A 14,631-nucleotide genomic window follows, 5' to 3' on the forward strand; every position below is an offset into this window, starting at 1 on the left:
GGCCGCCTTTATGGCTGCACGCAGGGCCACTGGCTAGCACAGGGGCTAGAGCCTAGAGCCAGTGGGACTGCTAGAGCAAGTAGAGGAGAGCGCGAAGTTCCTGTTACAAGTTTGGTCGAGAGTTTAAATGCACTCGCGTTGGTTATGCAGACGGTTAAGTTACTCAAACGAAACACGTCATGAGCTGGTGAGTGCAACATCTTGGAGTACCGGGCGTTCTGGGCTGTTATCTTATAAAGCAGCCACCCGCGATTTCATAACTTTGAAAGTAAAAGCTGTGACGACATTCGACTGTGTGTTAGTTAAAGTTCGAGTGAAACTGAAGCAAGCCTAGCAATTGCCATTTTTACCGTCTTTAAGGAACCCACTGAAACGGTTGTCAAAGGCATCGTCGAGGAACTCTCCGGGCGCCGAACTTGTGAGTACTGAAAAACCGCTGTTATAGCTTTCGGGCTACGAGGTTCTCCCCGCGCCTCATACATTTATCTCGACAGGACGAGAGAACTATCGAGGAATTCGTGTCCAAGTTCGTTCGGTAAGGCTAAGAGTGAGGACTGCGGGTCTGTTGTTACATTCATTTCCAATTATACATGCAGACTCGAGAGGGACACGAAGAAGCTCCACAATGATGCTAAGAAGTACGAGGACACAATGCTGGGTACGTAACGTGGTATCTGCTGTGCTTGCAACCAGTAGCACACCCAGGATCTCTGTTTGGGGGGGGGGGGGGGGGGGGTTAAAGCAAGCACTTTGCATATTATGCAATTTCCTTGCTTTAGCCAGAGGAATCCAACAGCAAATCAAATGCCTAATAATTATCATAATGACACCAAGGATGATGACGATGTTGAGTTCTTCAGCGTTTTACTCAAAGTAATTTAAGAGTGAATGAGTAAATACAAGACAGTGATGAGTGTTTTTGTTAATCGGGAAAATTTGACCTCAAGCCACCTCCTGAATTGTAATGACAATGTGAACAGAGTGCTGTAGGTACACGTTGGACTGGTGGGGCTGGACGAGTGGGGGGTTACAACACCCGAACCCCCTCCGCCCCGTCGGTGCGCCACTGCTTGCAACGAAAAACATCCCTCGTTAAATGCTTTTCTAGCCCTGTACCACTGTGAGAAAAAGATGAGCAGCGACCTGGCTAGTGGCGAGCTGTGCAACGAGAGCCCCGAGCTGCGCCGTCTCGTCGAAGAATGGCTTGGCTTTGCTTCCTCCATGGATACGGCCGTCGATGACCATGTGAGCACGAAGTTTACATTAACTAATACTGACACTACATATCATTACTCACATTTAGTCCTGCAGCAGCCTGCATGTTGAGAATGTTGCATGTTCTTCATGCCGCACCTTTACATTAGTAACCGTTTATTACACTGATAATTAATTATCAGTGTAATAAGTGGTCACTAATCTAAAGGTGTAATAATTTGCAGTGTAATAATTATTACACTGCAAATAATTGTATGCACACAATTGAGTGACCTTGCATTACTGCACTGTAAAGCCTCCGCAATAATGCAAAGACTGCATGGAATATTTATCTTTATTATCACTAAATCTGCCAATATTTTACAGCTCGTGGCCATCCGACGTTGTTTAGTGGACCCTCTTAAACGGTAAGTGCTCATATGTGGCTACAAGTGTACAGTGCATATTTACACCTCCTGTAAAAATGTTTCGAAATTGATTGCGAACCCTTTCAAATATTGTGCTAGCTGCCACCAAGACTGCCTTACTTGCAGACTTCATGAAACTACCCACATATTTTGTGCAATTGCGTTGCATTCTTGTTTAACACAACATTGCCAAGTGTGACAAGTCACTTGACAAGCTTTGTGGCGACCCATGTTCTGAACAAGTCAGGCAGGCCTTGTGCAGAATACTCGTAGAACCACTAAATAATATGCAGCAGCCAGAAGAACATATCCAATAATACCAGCACATTGAACTGTGTGCTGTCATGGTAAGCAAGTATGAAAACAAAAAAGTTTTGTATTGATTTTTATTTACCCACACCTCTGACTGACTTAGCATAGTAGTATATTCAGGTTACCCGTGGCGACCCATGTTCTGAACAAGTCAGGCAGGCCTTGTGCAGAATACTCGTAGAACCACTTAATAATATGCAGCAGCCAGAAGAACATATCCAATAATACCAGCACATTGAACTGTGTGCTGTCATGGTAAGCAAGTATGAAAACAAAAAAACTTTGTATTGATTTTTATTTACCCACACCAAGTGTGACCAAAGTGATGCTCCCTGAAAACATTGGCTTTGGTTCATTTGGCCATTTTCCTGCTGCCCGTGCACAGTTACCAGAGTGTGTTTGCCGAGGTGCAGGCAGCGCTGAAACGGCGTGACCAGGCAGCCCAGGAGTGCTTGCGCCTGGAGCAACGTGCAGAACGGCTGAGCGGCCGCGAATCAACAGGCGCCAACCTGGCACGTCTGAGTGAATGCCGACAGGCGCTAGAGGCAGCCCGGGCCGATCTGGCCACCCAGGGGGCGCTACTGGCTCAAGACTTGCCTCGCTGGTACGCAGCCAGCAGTCTCTACCTGCAGCCATGTCTTGAGGCTTTGGTGCATAGCCAGACACTGCACTGGGGGCAGGCAGCCACCCGTGCCCACGACCTTATGGCTCCGGGGACACGCAACCCTGTGGAACAGCAGCTGGCTGCTGCCAGATCTCTCTCTATTGTTAGTCTGCCCACCTAGGCACACTCCTACAATAATTGCTGCTTTTTGATTCAAGGTCTGCTCCGTACTGTGCTGTGCACCCCATGCAGAACCGTCCCTGTTGATGCTGTGGGCTCACGATTTCTCCTGCACTGTTTTGTGCAGATATGGCTCAAGATTAATTGGTTGTTGTATTTGTGCATGTTTGCAGTTTCGTTATATAAGCAATAAACTCCGAGAAAAGAATGTGCTCACTCATTCTGTGCATACATTAAGCATTAGTTTAGATTTACAAAAGCACATTATGGCCTGTATGGTATGTGGAAACTACACATGATCATTGTCAACTTCACAGTTACACAGACTGCAATGTTTTCAGGGTGCCCCATAGAACTTCAGCAAAGCTTTCAATGAAACACTGATGTAATCTGTAAAACTATAGCAGCATGGTTTGCAATATCCTTTTGAAACAGAGCCGAGATAATGTAATGATTCCAATCCTTTTACTTTTCGCACTTTGTCATGACCTAAATGGTGTTCTGCTTACATTATCACCAGGATCAGCCAGTTGTGTGGATAATAAAAGAATCGCTACATTAAGCCAACTCAGGCTTGCCTTCTACTTAAAGGAATACTTGAAGAAACACTAAAGAGAAAACAATTTCAGCTGTATTTGTAACTACCTTTATTTAATACCAAAAAAGCTACGCTTATAAAGCCACGAGAAGAAAGGGAACCGAGGGGCCCGATTTTTTATTAATCGTATCATAAGAAGCCAACAAACAATGACACCAAGGACAACATAGGGGAAAATACTTGTACTTACTAATTGAATTAAAGAAATGATAAATTCATGGAAATGAAAACTGATGAAAAAAAAACTGTCCGCAGGTGGGGAACAAAGCAACGCTGCTTTGAAGTTCCTGCACCAGATCACTGTACGATTGATTCCGACGGCGTCTGCACGGGCCTATTTAAATTTTTCTGGGTAACAATGGACAACACTGTATTCTAAAAGATCCAATGACTGAATATAGCAAGTTTCAAGAACCTTTACAGAGCCACAACAGCCCAATTACAAAATATGCTTTGAAATCCATAAGGTCACACAATTTTTCTCTTCTAATAATCAACCTATCATTATGAAATTAGCAGAACCAGTAGTGAAAGAATACTTTATCAGTCGAAACTGATTTAGTGTTTATTAGTAAAGCCAAAGAAACATGAAAGGGAATGAATGTAGTGCCTTATAAGGATTATACTACTGAAGGAATTCTTTAAAGGACTTAATATGTATTAATATGTATTAGTAGTGCAATATTCACTTTCTTCTACATTCCCTTTGCTAAGGGTGAGGCCAATATTGATGCCACACCTATCCCACCTGCAAGTTGCAATGTTTGGAAACTGGTATGTTGGGATACAGCCCCTGCCAATTAGGTTGTGCCTGGGATCCTTCATCGATGTTTGAGACATGCTTTTCGAGGTGGTCTGCTGACAACGCTAACCTGACGCAACAAAGGAACAGCAACTTGAAGGGCAGGACACAGTAACAACCGCTGTCTTCCCCCTTCCTAGTAATCCATGGCAGATGTGAAAGGATGTCCATGTATGAGCAAGTAAGTCATGGCGAGAAATGATTGCCAATGGCTGATGTCTATGAGCTGCTGCCTGACACCAACTGGCAAACAAATACAAAAATGCTGAGGAGGAGCTCTCGATTCAAAAACAGCAACTATATTCACATTGTGGTTGTTACTTCCATGTGCCACCTATAACTACAAAACTTGGCCTAGATGTTCCCTTGCTCTATGCTCTACTTGCTCACCAACCTGAAGTGTGTGACGGGGCTTGTTTAATTCTTGCCCCTTAAGTTCAGTTCTTAAACGTTGATTTTCAGTTGTCTGCTTACACAAAAAAGTTGTTTGTAGAAAACTGAGTTCTCTGTATGCATCAGACATCGCGGCAGAGGATCATCAAATGAATTTCAAACTTTTTTTTTTTCTTTTTTGCCATTTACTTTATGGCCTGATCCGGCATTGCCTGTCAATCTCTCGATTCAAAGGGATGTGGCCGCAGGCATTGTCATCATCACTGCACTACATTTCAGACTAAATTTTTCTGCATGAAAGGAAGTTGTTTTTCTCAAACAATGCTTTAGTGGGATGCAGTGTGTTGGCATGTGCTTGCAGGTCTGCGATACTGATACAACAGTGAAGCCATCATGAACTGCCGCAAGTGTCATATATTAATTGATGAAAGGGGAAAATTGACATCCACCCGAATTGTAGCACAAAGCTACAAAGGAAACCCATACAGGTTTCTCAGAAATAAAGCCTTCGCAGTTGAACAAAAACTTTTCCTGGTCCGGGATTCCAACATGAGGCCAACCCCTTTCTGGGGCGGTCGCTCTACCTTTGAGCTAACCATGAGGCTAGGGGATCGCAGAGCGAGGGCGAATTAATCGACAACTTGAGGCTTTCTTTCTGAGAAATCAGAGTTTCCTTTGTAGCTTCACACTACAATGCAGGTGGATGTCAGTTTTTCCCTTTCATGGACTTTCCTCCACCTTGTGGGCTTCAGCAGAATTGATTTGCCATATTAGTTCATGCTTCCAACCATCAAAATAATCGACATGGTGTCATTTCATTGGGGCGCTGGGTGAGCAGAGCAAAACTTTTCTTATGTAAGAGTGCTTCCACACTGGCCAGCATTCAGGTGCCTGCCACTCATGATAGTGAATGGTGTAGTAATGAAGTCCATGGCAATTGAAAAGTATGAAACACTTATGCAATAACTTTACCTAGCTTTTTTGTTTGCACAAGCCAGCTGTGCGTGGTATTTTATTAAATTATGTGGCTTTTTTTTTTTATGCAGCAGGAAACAAACATGGAAATAGCACCCTCCAACAACTGAACTGTATGTTTTGAGCAACTAGCCTTTTTCCTGGACTAAACCTTGGCTTCGCATGTTGGCAGGTCCTGCGGGCCGTGCGACAGTGTCAGCGGCTATCACCTCCGCAACTATTCTGGCAACTCATCTACGCATGCGGACCACGGGACAGCTGTAGTTTCATCATAGCAACCCATCTGATTTTATTGGCTCTGGAGATGCAAAGATGTCCCCCTGGCGCCGGTCAGGGGTTATTCGAAGGCCATCTTCGTGGATTGTTGCAGTCAGCGGCAAACCTTTTTCCTGGACTAAACCTTTGCTTCATATTTTGGCAGGTCCTGCGGGCCGTGCGACAGTGTCAGCGTGGTTATCCACAGTGTCGGCGTGGTCGGCAGGAAAAGCCGCTCGTATCTTTAACGGTTATCACCTTCGCAACTATTCTGGTGACTCATCTATGCATGCAGACCACGGGACAGCTGCAGTTTCCTCATAGCAAGCCATCTGATTTCATTGGCTCTGGAGCTTCCAAAGATGTCCCCCGGCGCCGCTTAGGGGTTATTCAAAGACCGTCAACTTCGTGGATTGTTGCGGTCAGCGGCAAACCTTTTTACTGGACTAAACCTTTGCTTCGCATTTTGGCATGTGAGTGTAGGCTACGCCTGCTGAATCTACTATTCGGGTTTTGCCACTGACTGCCGACTTATCGACGCTGACTTGTCGCCGCTGTTTTCTTAGACATCAAAGGAGCCTACGACAACATCCTACTTAAAGCCATTCTCGATGCCCTAGATGACTTGGGCATTGGCGGCCGGCTCTACCTGTGGATTGTGAGCTACCTCAGCGGCAGTTTCATTTACATGTCCACGCCTTACAGAGAGACTAATCGTCATCAGGTATGCCGTGGAGTGCCTCAGGAAGGAGTTCTCAGCCCAACATTATTTAATGTGGCACTGATTGGCCTGGTGAGTGAACTTCCAGCTTCACATCCACATCAGTGCATATGCAGATGACATCTGCATCTGGGCTTCTGGTACAACATGCCCACAACTACGTGCGAGATTACAACGTGCTGTGTCATCTACTTCACGATACATACGGCGTCAGGGTTTGCTCTTAGCTGCTGAGAAATGTGCTGTGGTGGCATTCACGCGCAAATCCGTGTGCCGCTATCCGATATCCATTAACGGTGTTATAATACCTTATGTCTCCCACCACAGATTTTTGGGCAGTATAATTGACCGCGGTTTGTCGTGGTCGAGGCATGTAAATATGTTGAAGCAAAAACTTAATCTGTTTTGCCATGTTCTTCGCTTTGTAGCAGGCATGAAATAGGGCCCCACGGAAGGCTCCTTACTACGACTTTATCAGTCTATTTGTAGGCTACATTCGATACAGCCTCCCCGATACTCTCAAACTTGAGTATTTCCTGTTTACGGACATTAGAGAGCGTTCAAGCGCAGGCACTCAAGATATGCCTCGGCTTGCCACAGCGTGCCTCTAACAAAGGCACAATTGAGGAAGCCCGCGCATGCCCATTATCGGTATACCTGTCCCACGAACCACTTCGAGTATATCTACGGTTATTAACACGACACCACTGCCATCCATTGACGTCGGTTCTACATGAGCGGCCGGACAGCAGTTTCACAAGTGCACTCCGTTGCCATCTACCCCACATAACATCAGGCTATGCCCTTCCATATCACCCTGTCAAACCACCGAGGGTGATGGTTCAACCTTCGGTATGCGTGCACGTCCCCGGCATACTAAAGAAATCATTAGTTCCCGTTAGCGGACTACAACAACTTGCTCTGGCATACATCTGGTCAGAATACCAGACCTATGTTCATGTTTACACAGACGGGTTCGCGTCACCAAATGCATCGACAGCAGCTGTGGTGATACCAGCCCAGCAGATGACTCCAGGTTTCATTCTAGATCACAGTTCATCAACCGCTGCAGAGCTTGTGGCTATTCGGGAAGCGATTCGCCACATCTGCGGGGAAAGACCTCAAGAATGGTGCATTTCACGGACTCAAAACCCGCGCTGCAAATTTTGGGATGCTACCTGCGCCACACCGCATATCAAGTTCTGGCACTACAGATCACCAAGCTACTTTCATGTGCTTAAGAAAAACACCACCGCATAGTGTTCCAATGGATCCCGGGACACTGTGGGCTCAATGGTAATGAGATGGCCGATGCTGAAGCAAAGCGCGCCCTCAGCAATGGCCTGCGAACTGTAGTGCCGTTCTCTAGACCGGACATTACATGCCTCCTGTCGAAATTAATGAGGAGTGCGACGAAAACATACTGGGCCCAGCCAGACGCTCGTCACGTCCGCCTTAAAAGGCTGGATCCCGATATGCAATTTCCTGTTCTGCGTGGAATTCCACGCCCTCATACATGCCCGATACACAGACTGCGATTAGGCGTCGCTTTCACGCGCAAATACTTGCACATCATTGGACGGAAAGACTCCCCGGACTGTTCAGTGTGTGGTGTTATAGAGACTATAGACCATGTGCTCATGGTGTGCCCCGAGTATGCGCGCGCAAGACTGACACTGGCAGCTACCTTGAGGCATTTATACAATGGACCACTGTCGGAGGACCTCTTGCTGGGTGCATAGCCACAGAGTTGGCAGACGATAGAGACAATGCGTGCTATTTCACGTTTCTTAGGCGACACGGGCCTGGACTCACGATTGTGATAACATTTATGCAATGTGTCCTTTCACCTCGTTCCTCCCATTGTCATCCCCCATTGTGACCCTCTTTCTTCCCCTCTTCCCCTTCCCTTACGTAGAGTAGCAGGCCAGATGTTCCATTTTCCAGCCGACCTCTCTACATTTTCAAATCATTAAACTACTTCTTCTTGCCACTGACTGCACTATGTCTTCCTTGTGTACTACTTGCTCAAAACCCATGCCTCTAAATGGGAGCTTTACGACTTGTACCTGTGGGGGCGGATTTCACCTGGAGAAAGACTGCTTGTCAGTTACGGATAGCACTTATACTAAGATGAGTACAGTAAAATGCGAAACGTGGAAGTTTTCTTCATGCAAGGTTGACTTGGTTAGGCAATCTGATGCAGCACCTGCCCCAGTTGATTCATTCTTGCAGCAACTGTGAATATGAAACTGGATTCTCCGACGACAACTGTTACAGCACTGATGGTGAAAATTGAGTAACTATTATCGGTCAAGGAAGCTAGTGAAAAGGTTGCTTCAGTTGTCGAGGACATACAGTCCTCCATTGATTTTCTTTTGTCGCGGTATGACTCGGCTCTTTCTACATTGACCGCTAATCAGGCTGAGCTTACTGACCTATGTTCACGGTTCGAATCGCTCTCTTCAACAGTTGTTTCCCCAAACACAAGTAATTGACAGGACGACCGGGGAGATAAATGATTTCGAACAATATAGCAGAAGATGCAACGTCGAGATTCACGATCTTCCGGTCAAATCTGATGAAAACTTACCCTCCTTCTTAAGTGGTCTAGTCGGCAAGCTAAACATTACCGATTTTAAATCGGTAGATATCTCAGCAGTACATCGACTGCCATCCAGAGGTGACTATATTCCACCTATTCTAGTGCAAACTCAGACAATTGCAGTCAAACAGAAATGCCTCGAGGCTTGGAAGGGCCTCCCTGATTTGGTGCAAGATGGAAAAGGTTATCGCCTCTTTTTTAATGATAACCTGTCTCGGGGCAATCGTGAGTTGTTCTGACTGGCAAGGTCTCCGGGCAAAGAAAAAGGATTCAAATTTGTCTGGACCAAAAATGGGAAGGTCCTAGCAAAAAAATCTGAAGGTGTACCTCTCATTCACATCAATACGTTTCCGAACCTTGGAAAACTAACATAATAATGTCCGACACTAGTTTCATGAAATGCTCAGATTTTTCTGAAGGCCTCCAATAGCACACAGGCAATTCCTTTCAGTGTACTCATGTTAATATTTGCAGTATCGAGAAACACTGGGACCACTTCTTTGCGCTAACTCTCCCTTTTCACTCAACTCTTGACATATTTGTTCTCACGGAAGTGAACGCTACATTGGATGCGTTATAACATTTCTTGCTACCAGGTTACCAAAGTTTTTCTTGCGCTCGTCCACAAGAAAGAGGTGGAGGCACCGCAGTCATTGTTAAAAATACTTGGACCATTTCTGAAATTAATATTCCTTTTACTCAAGCAGAAGTAGTTGTGTTGCACCTGAGTTCACCTTGGTTGTTAGTTCTTACAATTTACCGCCCTCCATGTTATAACAGACGAATCTTTTTAGCTGAGCTTGATTCCGTAATATTGTCATTTTCCCACGAAGAACATGGGTACATAATCGGCGATTTGAATATTGACAATCTACACCCCACAGTGGCAATGATCGCAGATTATCTGGACACTATCAAAATGGGGACTAGAGACCAAAATCTGTAGCCCAACACGTGAGGAATTCTTATCTGGGCAACTGGTCGAGTTTTGCATCGATCACAACGTGCGTACTCAAAACCTGTCTGTATGGTCTGTTGTGGTTGAGGTTAAGCTTGCAGATCACTACGTCGTTTGCTGCTCGATAAAGGATGGGTCCAGCTGATTGGTATCTATGCGCAACCAACAAAAGATATCAGTACTTCATAAGGGTCTAGATGGGCGCATAGCAAAGCACGATTGGAATTCTTTAGTCGAGAATGTGTCCCCTGCTGACTTATGCGATAGCTTCATCGAAGTTTTCGTTCACACAAAAATGATTCCTCGCGCATGGTACTAGTTAAGCAACGGAATTTAGACAATAAGTGGATGTCACCCGCATTACTTGAGGCTATTAAAGAGAAAGATCTGCTCTGGGCTCAATCAAGGCGTGCCCCAAACTGCTCTGAACTACGAGTGAAATTTAAATACGAATAAAATCGTGTAAATTCCATGATTCGTCTGGCTAAGCGCAACCATTTTCGGGCTGAATTTAATGATGCACGTTTTAACAGCAAGAAAACATGGTCGTTGGTGAATAACCTGAAAGGAATGAGCACTGCTATTTATAATGATACCTATTTTATCTCACATTTTCGTAAAGATTGACAGTACATAGCCAATGATATTAACAACCTGCTCTCTCTTGTGTCTGGTGTAACTAGTACTCCGCCTTCTGACTGTCCTATGCCTCCCAGTGTGATGGAATCTGCTTTCCTCCCTGATGTAACCGAAAGCTATTTAAGGTATATTCTTTTTAGTCTTAAGCGCAGCAAATCCGCCATTCATGATGGCATCACATTTTTGGACTTGTGCAGAAACTTTTAATCGATAAAAGGTGTCTTGCTAGCTATTTTGAACAGTATAATCTATAGGGGTATAATACTGACTACAGTGAAAACTGCTTAAGTTTACACCTTTGTATAATGGAGGCTCCAGAAACGTTATGACTAATTATAGGCCAATCTCAATCTTGCCATGCAATGGCCAAATTTTCGAAAATCATTTATTAATTACTATGACAAATTTTGAATACTCGCAGTGTACTGTTGCCTTGTCAGTATGGCTTTGTACCAGGCAAAGGAACAACAGTCCTTTTTGAGGAATTCTCCGATATGCTAAATTCAGCTTTTGATAACAACCAAGTAGTGTGCTCACTTTTTCTTGACGTAAGCAAGGCATTTGATAGCATCTGCCACAATCTTTTGCTTGACAAACTTGCAGCACTAGGATTTAGTGGTTTATTTTTGCAATTGCTTAGTAATTTTTTACATGATAGGCGTCAGTATGTGTCGATTTCAGGATTTCATAGCGATTTTACGGTAATTAAATCTGGTGTCCCGCAAGGTTCTATATTGAGTCCTTTGCTATTTAACTTATATGTTAATGATCTTCCTAACACTGTGCCTGTTTCACTATTCCAATATGCTGATGACACTGTTATTGTTTCACGCGCAACAAAATACATAGACGCGCTTACAGCATTACAAAAGGCAACTATTAAAGCCATGGACTGGTTTAAATCTAACATAATTAATGTTAATATGACTAAAACGCAGCTTATATGCTTTCATAACCCATTAAAACGAGTTGAACTGAGTTACCCTCTTTACTTACATACTTCCGACTGTTTTCAGTGCAACTGTGAACTAGCGAATTATGCGCAATCGGTTAAATATGTCTGCCTGATTTTTGACAGTGATCAATCTTGGCAGTTGCAGCTTTCTTTTGTATGCCAAAGACTTCGTGCCATACCTTGTGTGCTATGAAACATTAGATATTTCATGCCTTTTTCCGTTCACAAATGTGTTGTACATCCTCTAGCACATAGTGTGCTTAGATATGGCATCACTGTTTATGGTCACTCTACAGTCCATTGGCAACAAAGGATGAATTCACTTCTGCATTCCATTCTAAAGAATATTGCCTACGACTTGTCCATTGGAAATGACACTGACAGAAACTTGTGTTAAAACATTTTTGGTACAGTCAGTTCACTATTCCATATGTTCTCGCACGTGATTTAAGGCCAAAATATCGCTATAGCATTCCTCGCACCTCCACCCGGTATGGAAAACGCACACGTCGATACTATGTACCTGTTTGTTTCAATAGCCTACCCCCTAGTGTGTTCCGCAGTAAATCTAAATACTGTCCGAAAAAAATGTTGCAATCCATCACTACATCGCTTTCTGTCCCATAAATTGTTTTTATGTGCTGTTACTGACTTCTTTCCAAAATGCGGTCATTCCTTTTGAATATGTAGCTGTTTTGTCTCTGTACATATTATATATATATATATATATATATATATATATATATATACACACACAGATGTGTGTGTGTGTGTAACGAACCACACAAGGACGGTGCGGTGCAATAGTGGTGAAGGAGGAAGACGAAGGAAGAATAAAGGCAGTGTTCGGGCGACCATTTTTGTTTCCGTCCGCATCCTCCTGCTCGCGTCTCAGAAGTCGACAGGATAAAGACCTGGCAGCCACCGCATCAGGCTCACATCATCATGCAAGTATTAAACACCACGTCGTGAACCCCAAACGCCGAAATCCACCAGCTACACCGACCAGCATCATGACTGCATCACCGCAAGCCCTGGGCATACCCAAGTACACCGGATCAGTGGACGACGGGCCCGTGGAAGATTGGTTCCGCCTCTTCGAGTTCCACGCATCTGCTGCATCATGGTCGGAACAGGAGATGGTCACTAACTTTAATGATTACGTCACCGATGAGGCATTTTGCTTTTACCTCACGCACTCACGCACATCTTTGAAAACAGCGAATCATGGGACAAAATCAAAGAAGAGATGATCAGTCGATTTCACGTATACGTTGGAGACCCCCTCATTATCCAACAGCTGGAGAAATCGCAACTGGGTTGCTGTAGTCACCCGCATCCTCCACGTAAGAATCATCATCAGTGCCAACCAAAGCCACGCATAACTAGATCGTCAACAAGTCTGTCATGTAGTAATCCTCCTGAAAAGACGAAACAGAATCGCATGCCTAGGATGATTTCAGCACGCACAATGGACAAAGTAAAGCCTCCTTTCGGTCAGCGATATTCACGTCGCTTTCCTTCAAGACCAAACACTCCACCTGACTTCACTTCCATGAAGGAATCGCTAATATGTGCATCTTCATTCTGCTATCGTACTCCTGCCATCGCTAATGCATCGGATACGTTCACTGCGTTTTGTACGTGCGGCACACCGCCTGGTTTCATGTCACGACTCTTCTATTAAGCAGATTCCACAGCCCGTGCTTTTATAGAGACTTTTATAGAGACAGGCCTATCACTGGAAACACGTGGTGCAGCCACATCCACTGCGGCAGCGTTCAATAATTTACCACTTGGGATTTCAGGCTTCATGGACGCAATCAACAGAACGAGTCAAAATAAGCCAACTTACTTTCCGCTAGAACACCACAATGAAACCACCAACTCCATATGTTCATTTTGTGACGAAGAGAATTTACTTTCAGCAGCAGCAGATGAACAGCTTACACTTGGAGTTCAAGCTGCTTTGCATATTTCAAGCTCTTCCGCGCACACTATACCCCAACAAACTGCTGACATTGCAGAATCATCGAGGGCACCAGGTGTCACACATTGCTAACTAACAGAAGTGTCTTCTCAGCATGACGGCACATGGATAGCAGCCTTAGGAGTGGCTTCTGAAGAACTTCACAGATTGACCTTGCCATCAGACAAGCCACACACAAGCAAGAACCTCGTCAGTTACCCGCCACTGGCGACACAAATTTGCCAAACATATACCAGGCTTATTCCCGAATCAGTCCTACATCAGCGGTCACAAGCACATCTGAAAGATCGAAATCAGTCATTCCAAGATCAACTTCGACTGCCTCAACGACGACTTCGACACACACGACGACCGTCGCCGAAAGCACAGATGCCACAAACGCACTGTGTGCATTTGTGGCATCTGTGGCATCGGCTTGTGTGCGTCTGTGGCACAGATGCCACAGACGCACACAAGCCAACTAAATCCAAGGCGAACCCAAGTAGGTCGTGTCCCAAGAAAAGAACATTACCAAGGACCTCTTCAGCACGCGAGCTGATTCCAAGACTGCGCATATTGTGGGGACAACCGCGATGACATTGCATTCGACGGTGAAAAGGATGGGTGCCATTTTCTTGCCTCAGAAACATCGAACAACGAGCAGTCATTTCAGAAAACACGTATCTAAAACAATCAGAAATGAGGAAATTCACGCGCCAACAATACCGATCATGTGCGCGCAATATCCTAAAGAAATCTCACAACGTGCATCCTTTCCTCCGCACTAGTTTTAAGAGCAACCACCGTCCCTGCTACTTCAAGGCGCTTGAACTGTACGCACTTGCATCAGGAGGCGAACGTGGACTGCGATCACACGTGTAACGTGTGTGTATATATATTTGACTTGGTGTATATATATATATATATATATATATATACACACACACACACACACACACACACACACACCAAGTCATTTAGCCACGTTCTCTACAACGTTTGTATTTTCTTCTTTTTTGTATATTTATGTCATTGTTCGCTGT

The 14,631-nt window shown here is 44.7% G+C and overlaps 2 protein-coding genes across 2 annotated transcripts in view; one reads left to right on the forward strand and one right to left on the reverse strand.

The window, feature by feature from the left end:
• The window catches only part of LOC119461063 (protein phosphatase PP2A 55 kDa regulatory subunit-like), a 65,365-nt gene that overhangs the window by 37,575 nt on the left and 13,159 nt on the right, over nucleotides 1–14,631 (reverse strand). The window lies entirely within an intron of this gene.
• On the forward strand, nucleotides 3–2,926 carry LOC119461092 (bridging integrator 3-like). The gene is made up of 7 exons (XM_037722279.2): nucleotides 3–187; nucleotides 361–418; nucleotides 495–535; nucleotides 597–658; nucleotides 1,109–1,245; nucleotides 1,582–1,622; nucleotides 2,320–2,926. Exons 1-7 carry the CDS (start codon nucleotides 180–182, stop codon nucleotides 2,717–2,719), a joined length of 747 nt encoding a protein of 248 aa, XP_037578207.1. The 5' UTR covers nucleotides 3–179; the 3' UTR covers nucleotides 2,720–2,926.

Source organism: Dermacentor silvarum, chromosome 1 (assembly GCF_013339745.2).
Source record: "Dermacentor silvarum isolate Dsil-2018 chromosome 1, BIME_Dsil_1.4, whole genome shotgun sequence".
NCBI lineage: Eukaryota > Metazoa > Arthropoda > Arachnida > Ixodida > Ixodidae > Dermacentor > Dermacentor silvarum.

Coding starts and splice junctions, on each gene's coding strand:
- LOC119461092 (XM_037722279.2), top strand. Junction 659..1,108: donor GTACGAGGACACAATGCTGG/GTACGTAACGTG, acceptor ATGCTTTTCTAG/CCCTGTACCACTGTGAGAAA. Junction 1,623..2,319: donor TTAGTGGACCCTCTTAAACG/GTAAGTGCTCAT, acceptor GCCCGTGCACAG/TTACCAGAGTGTGTTTGCCG.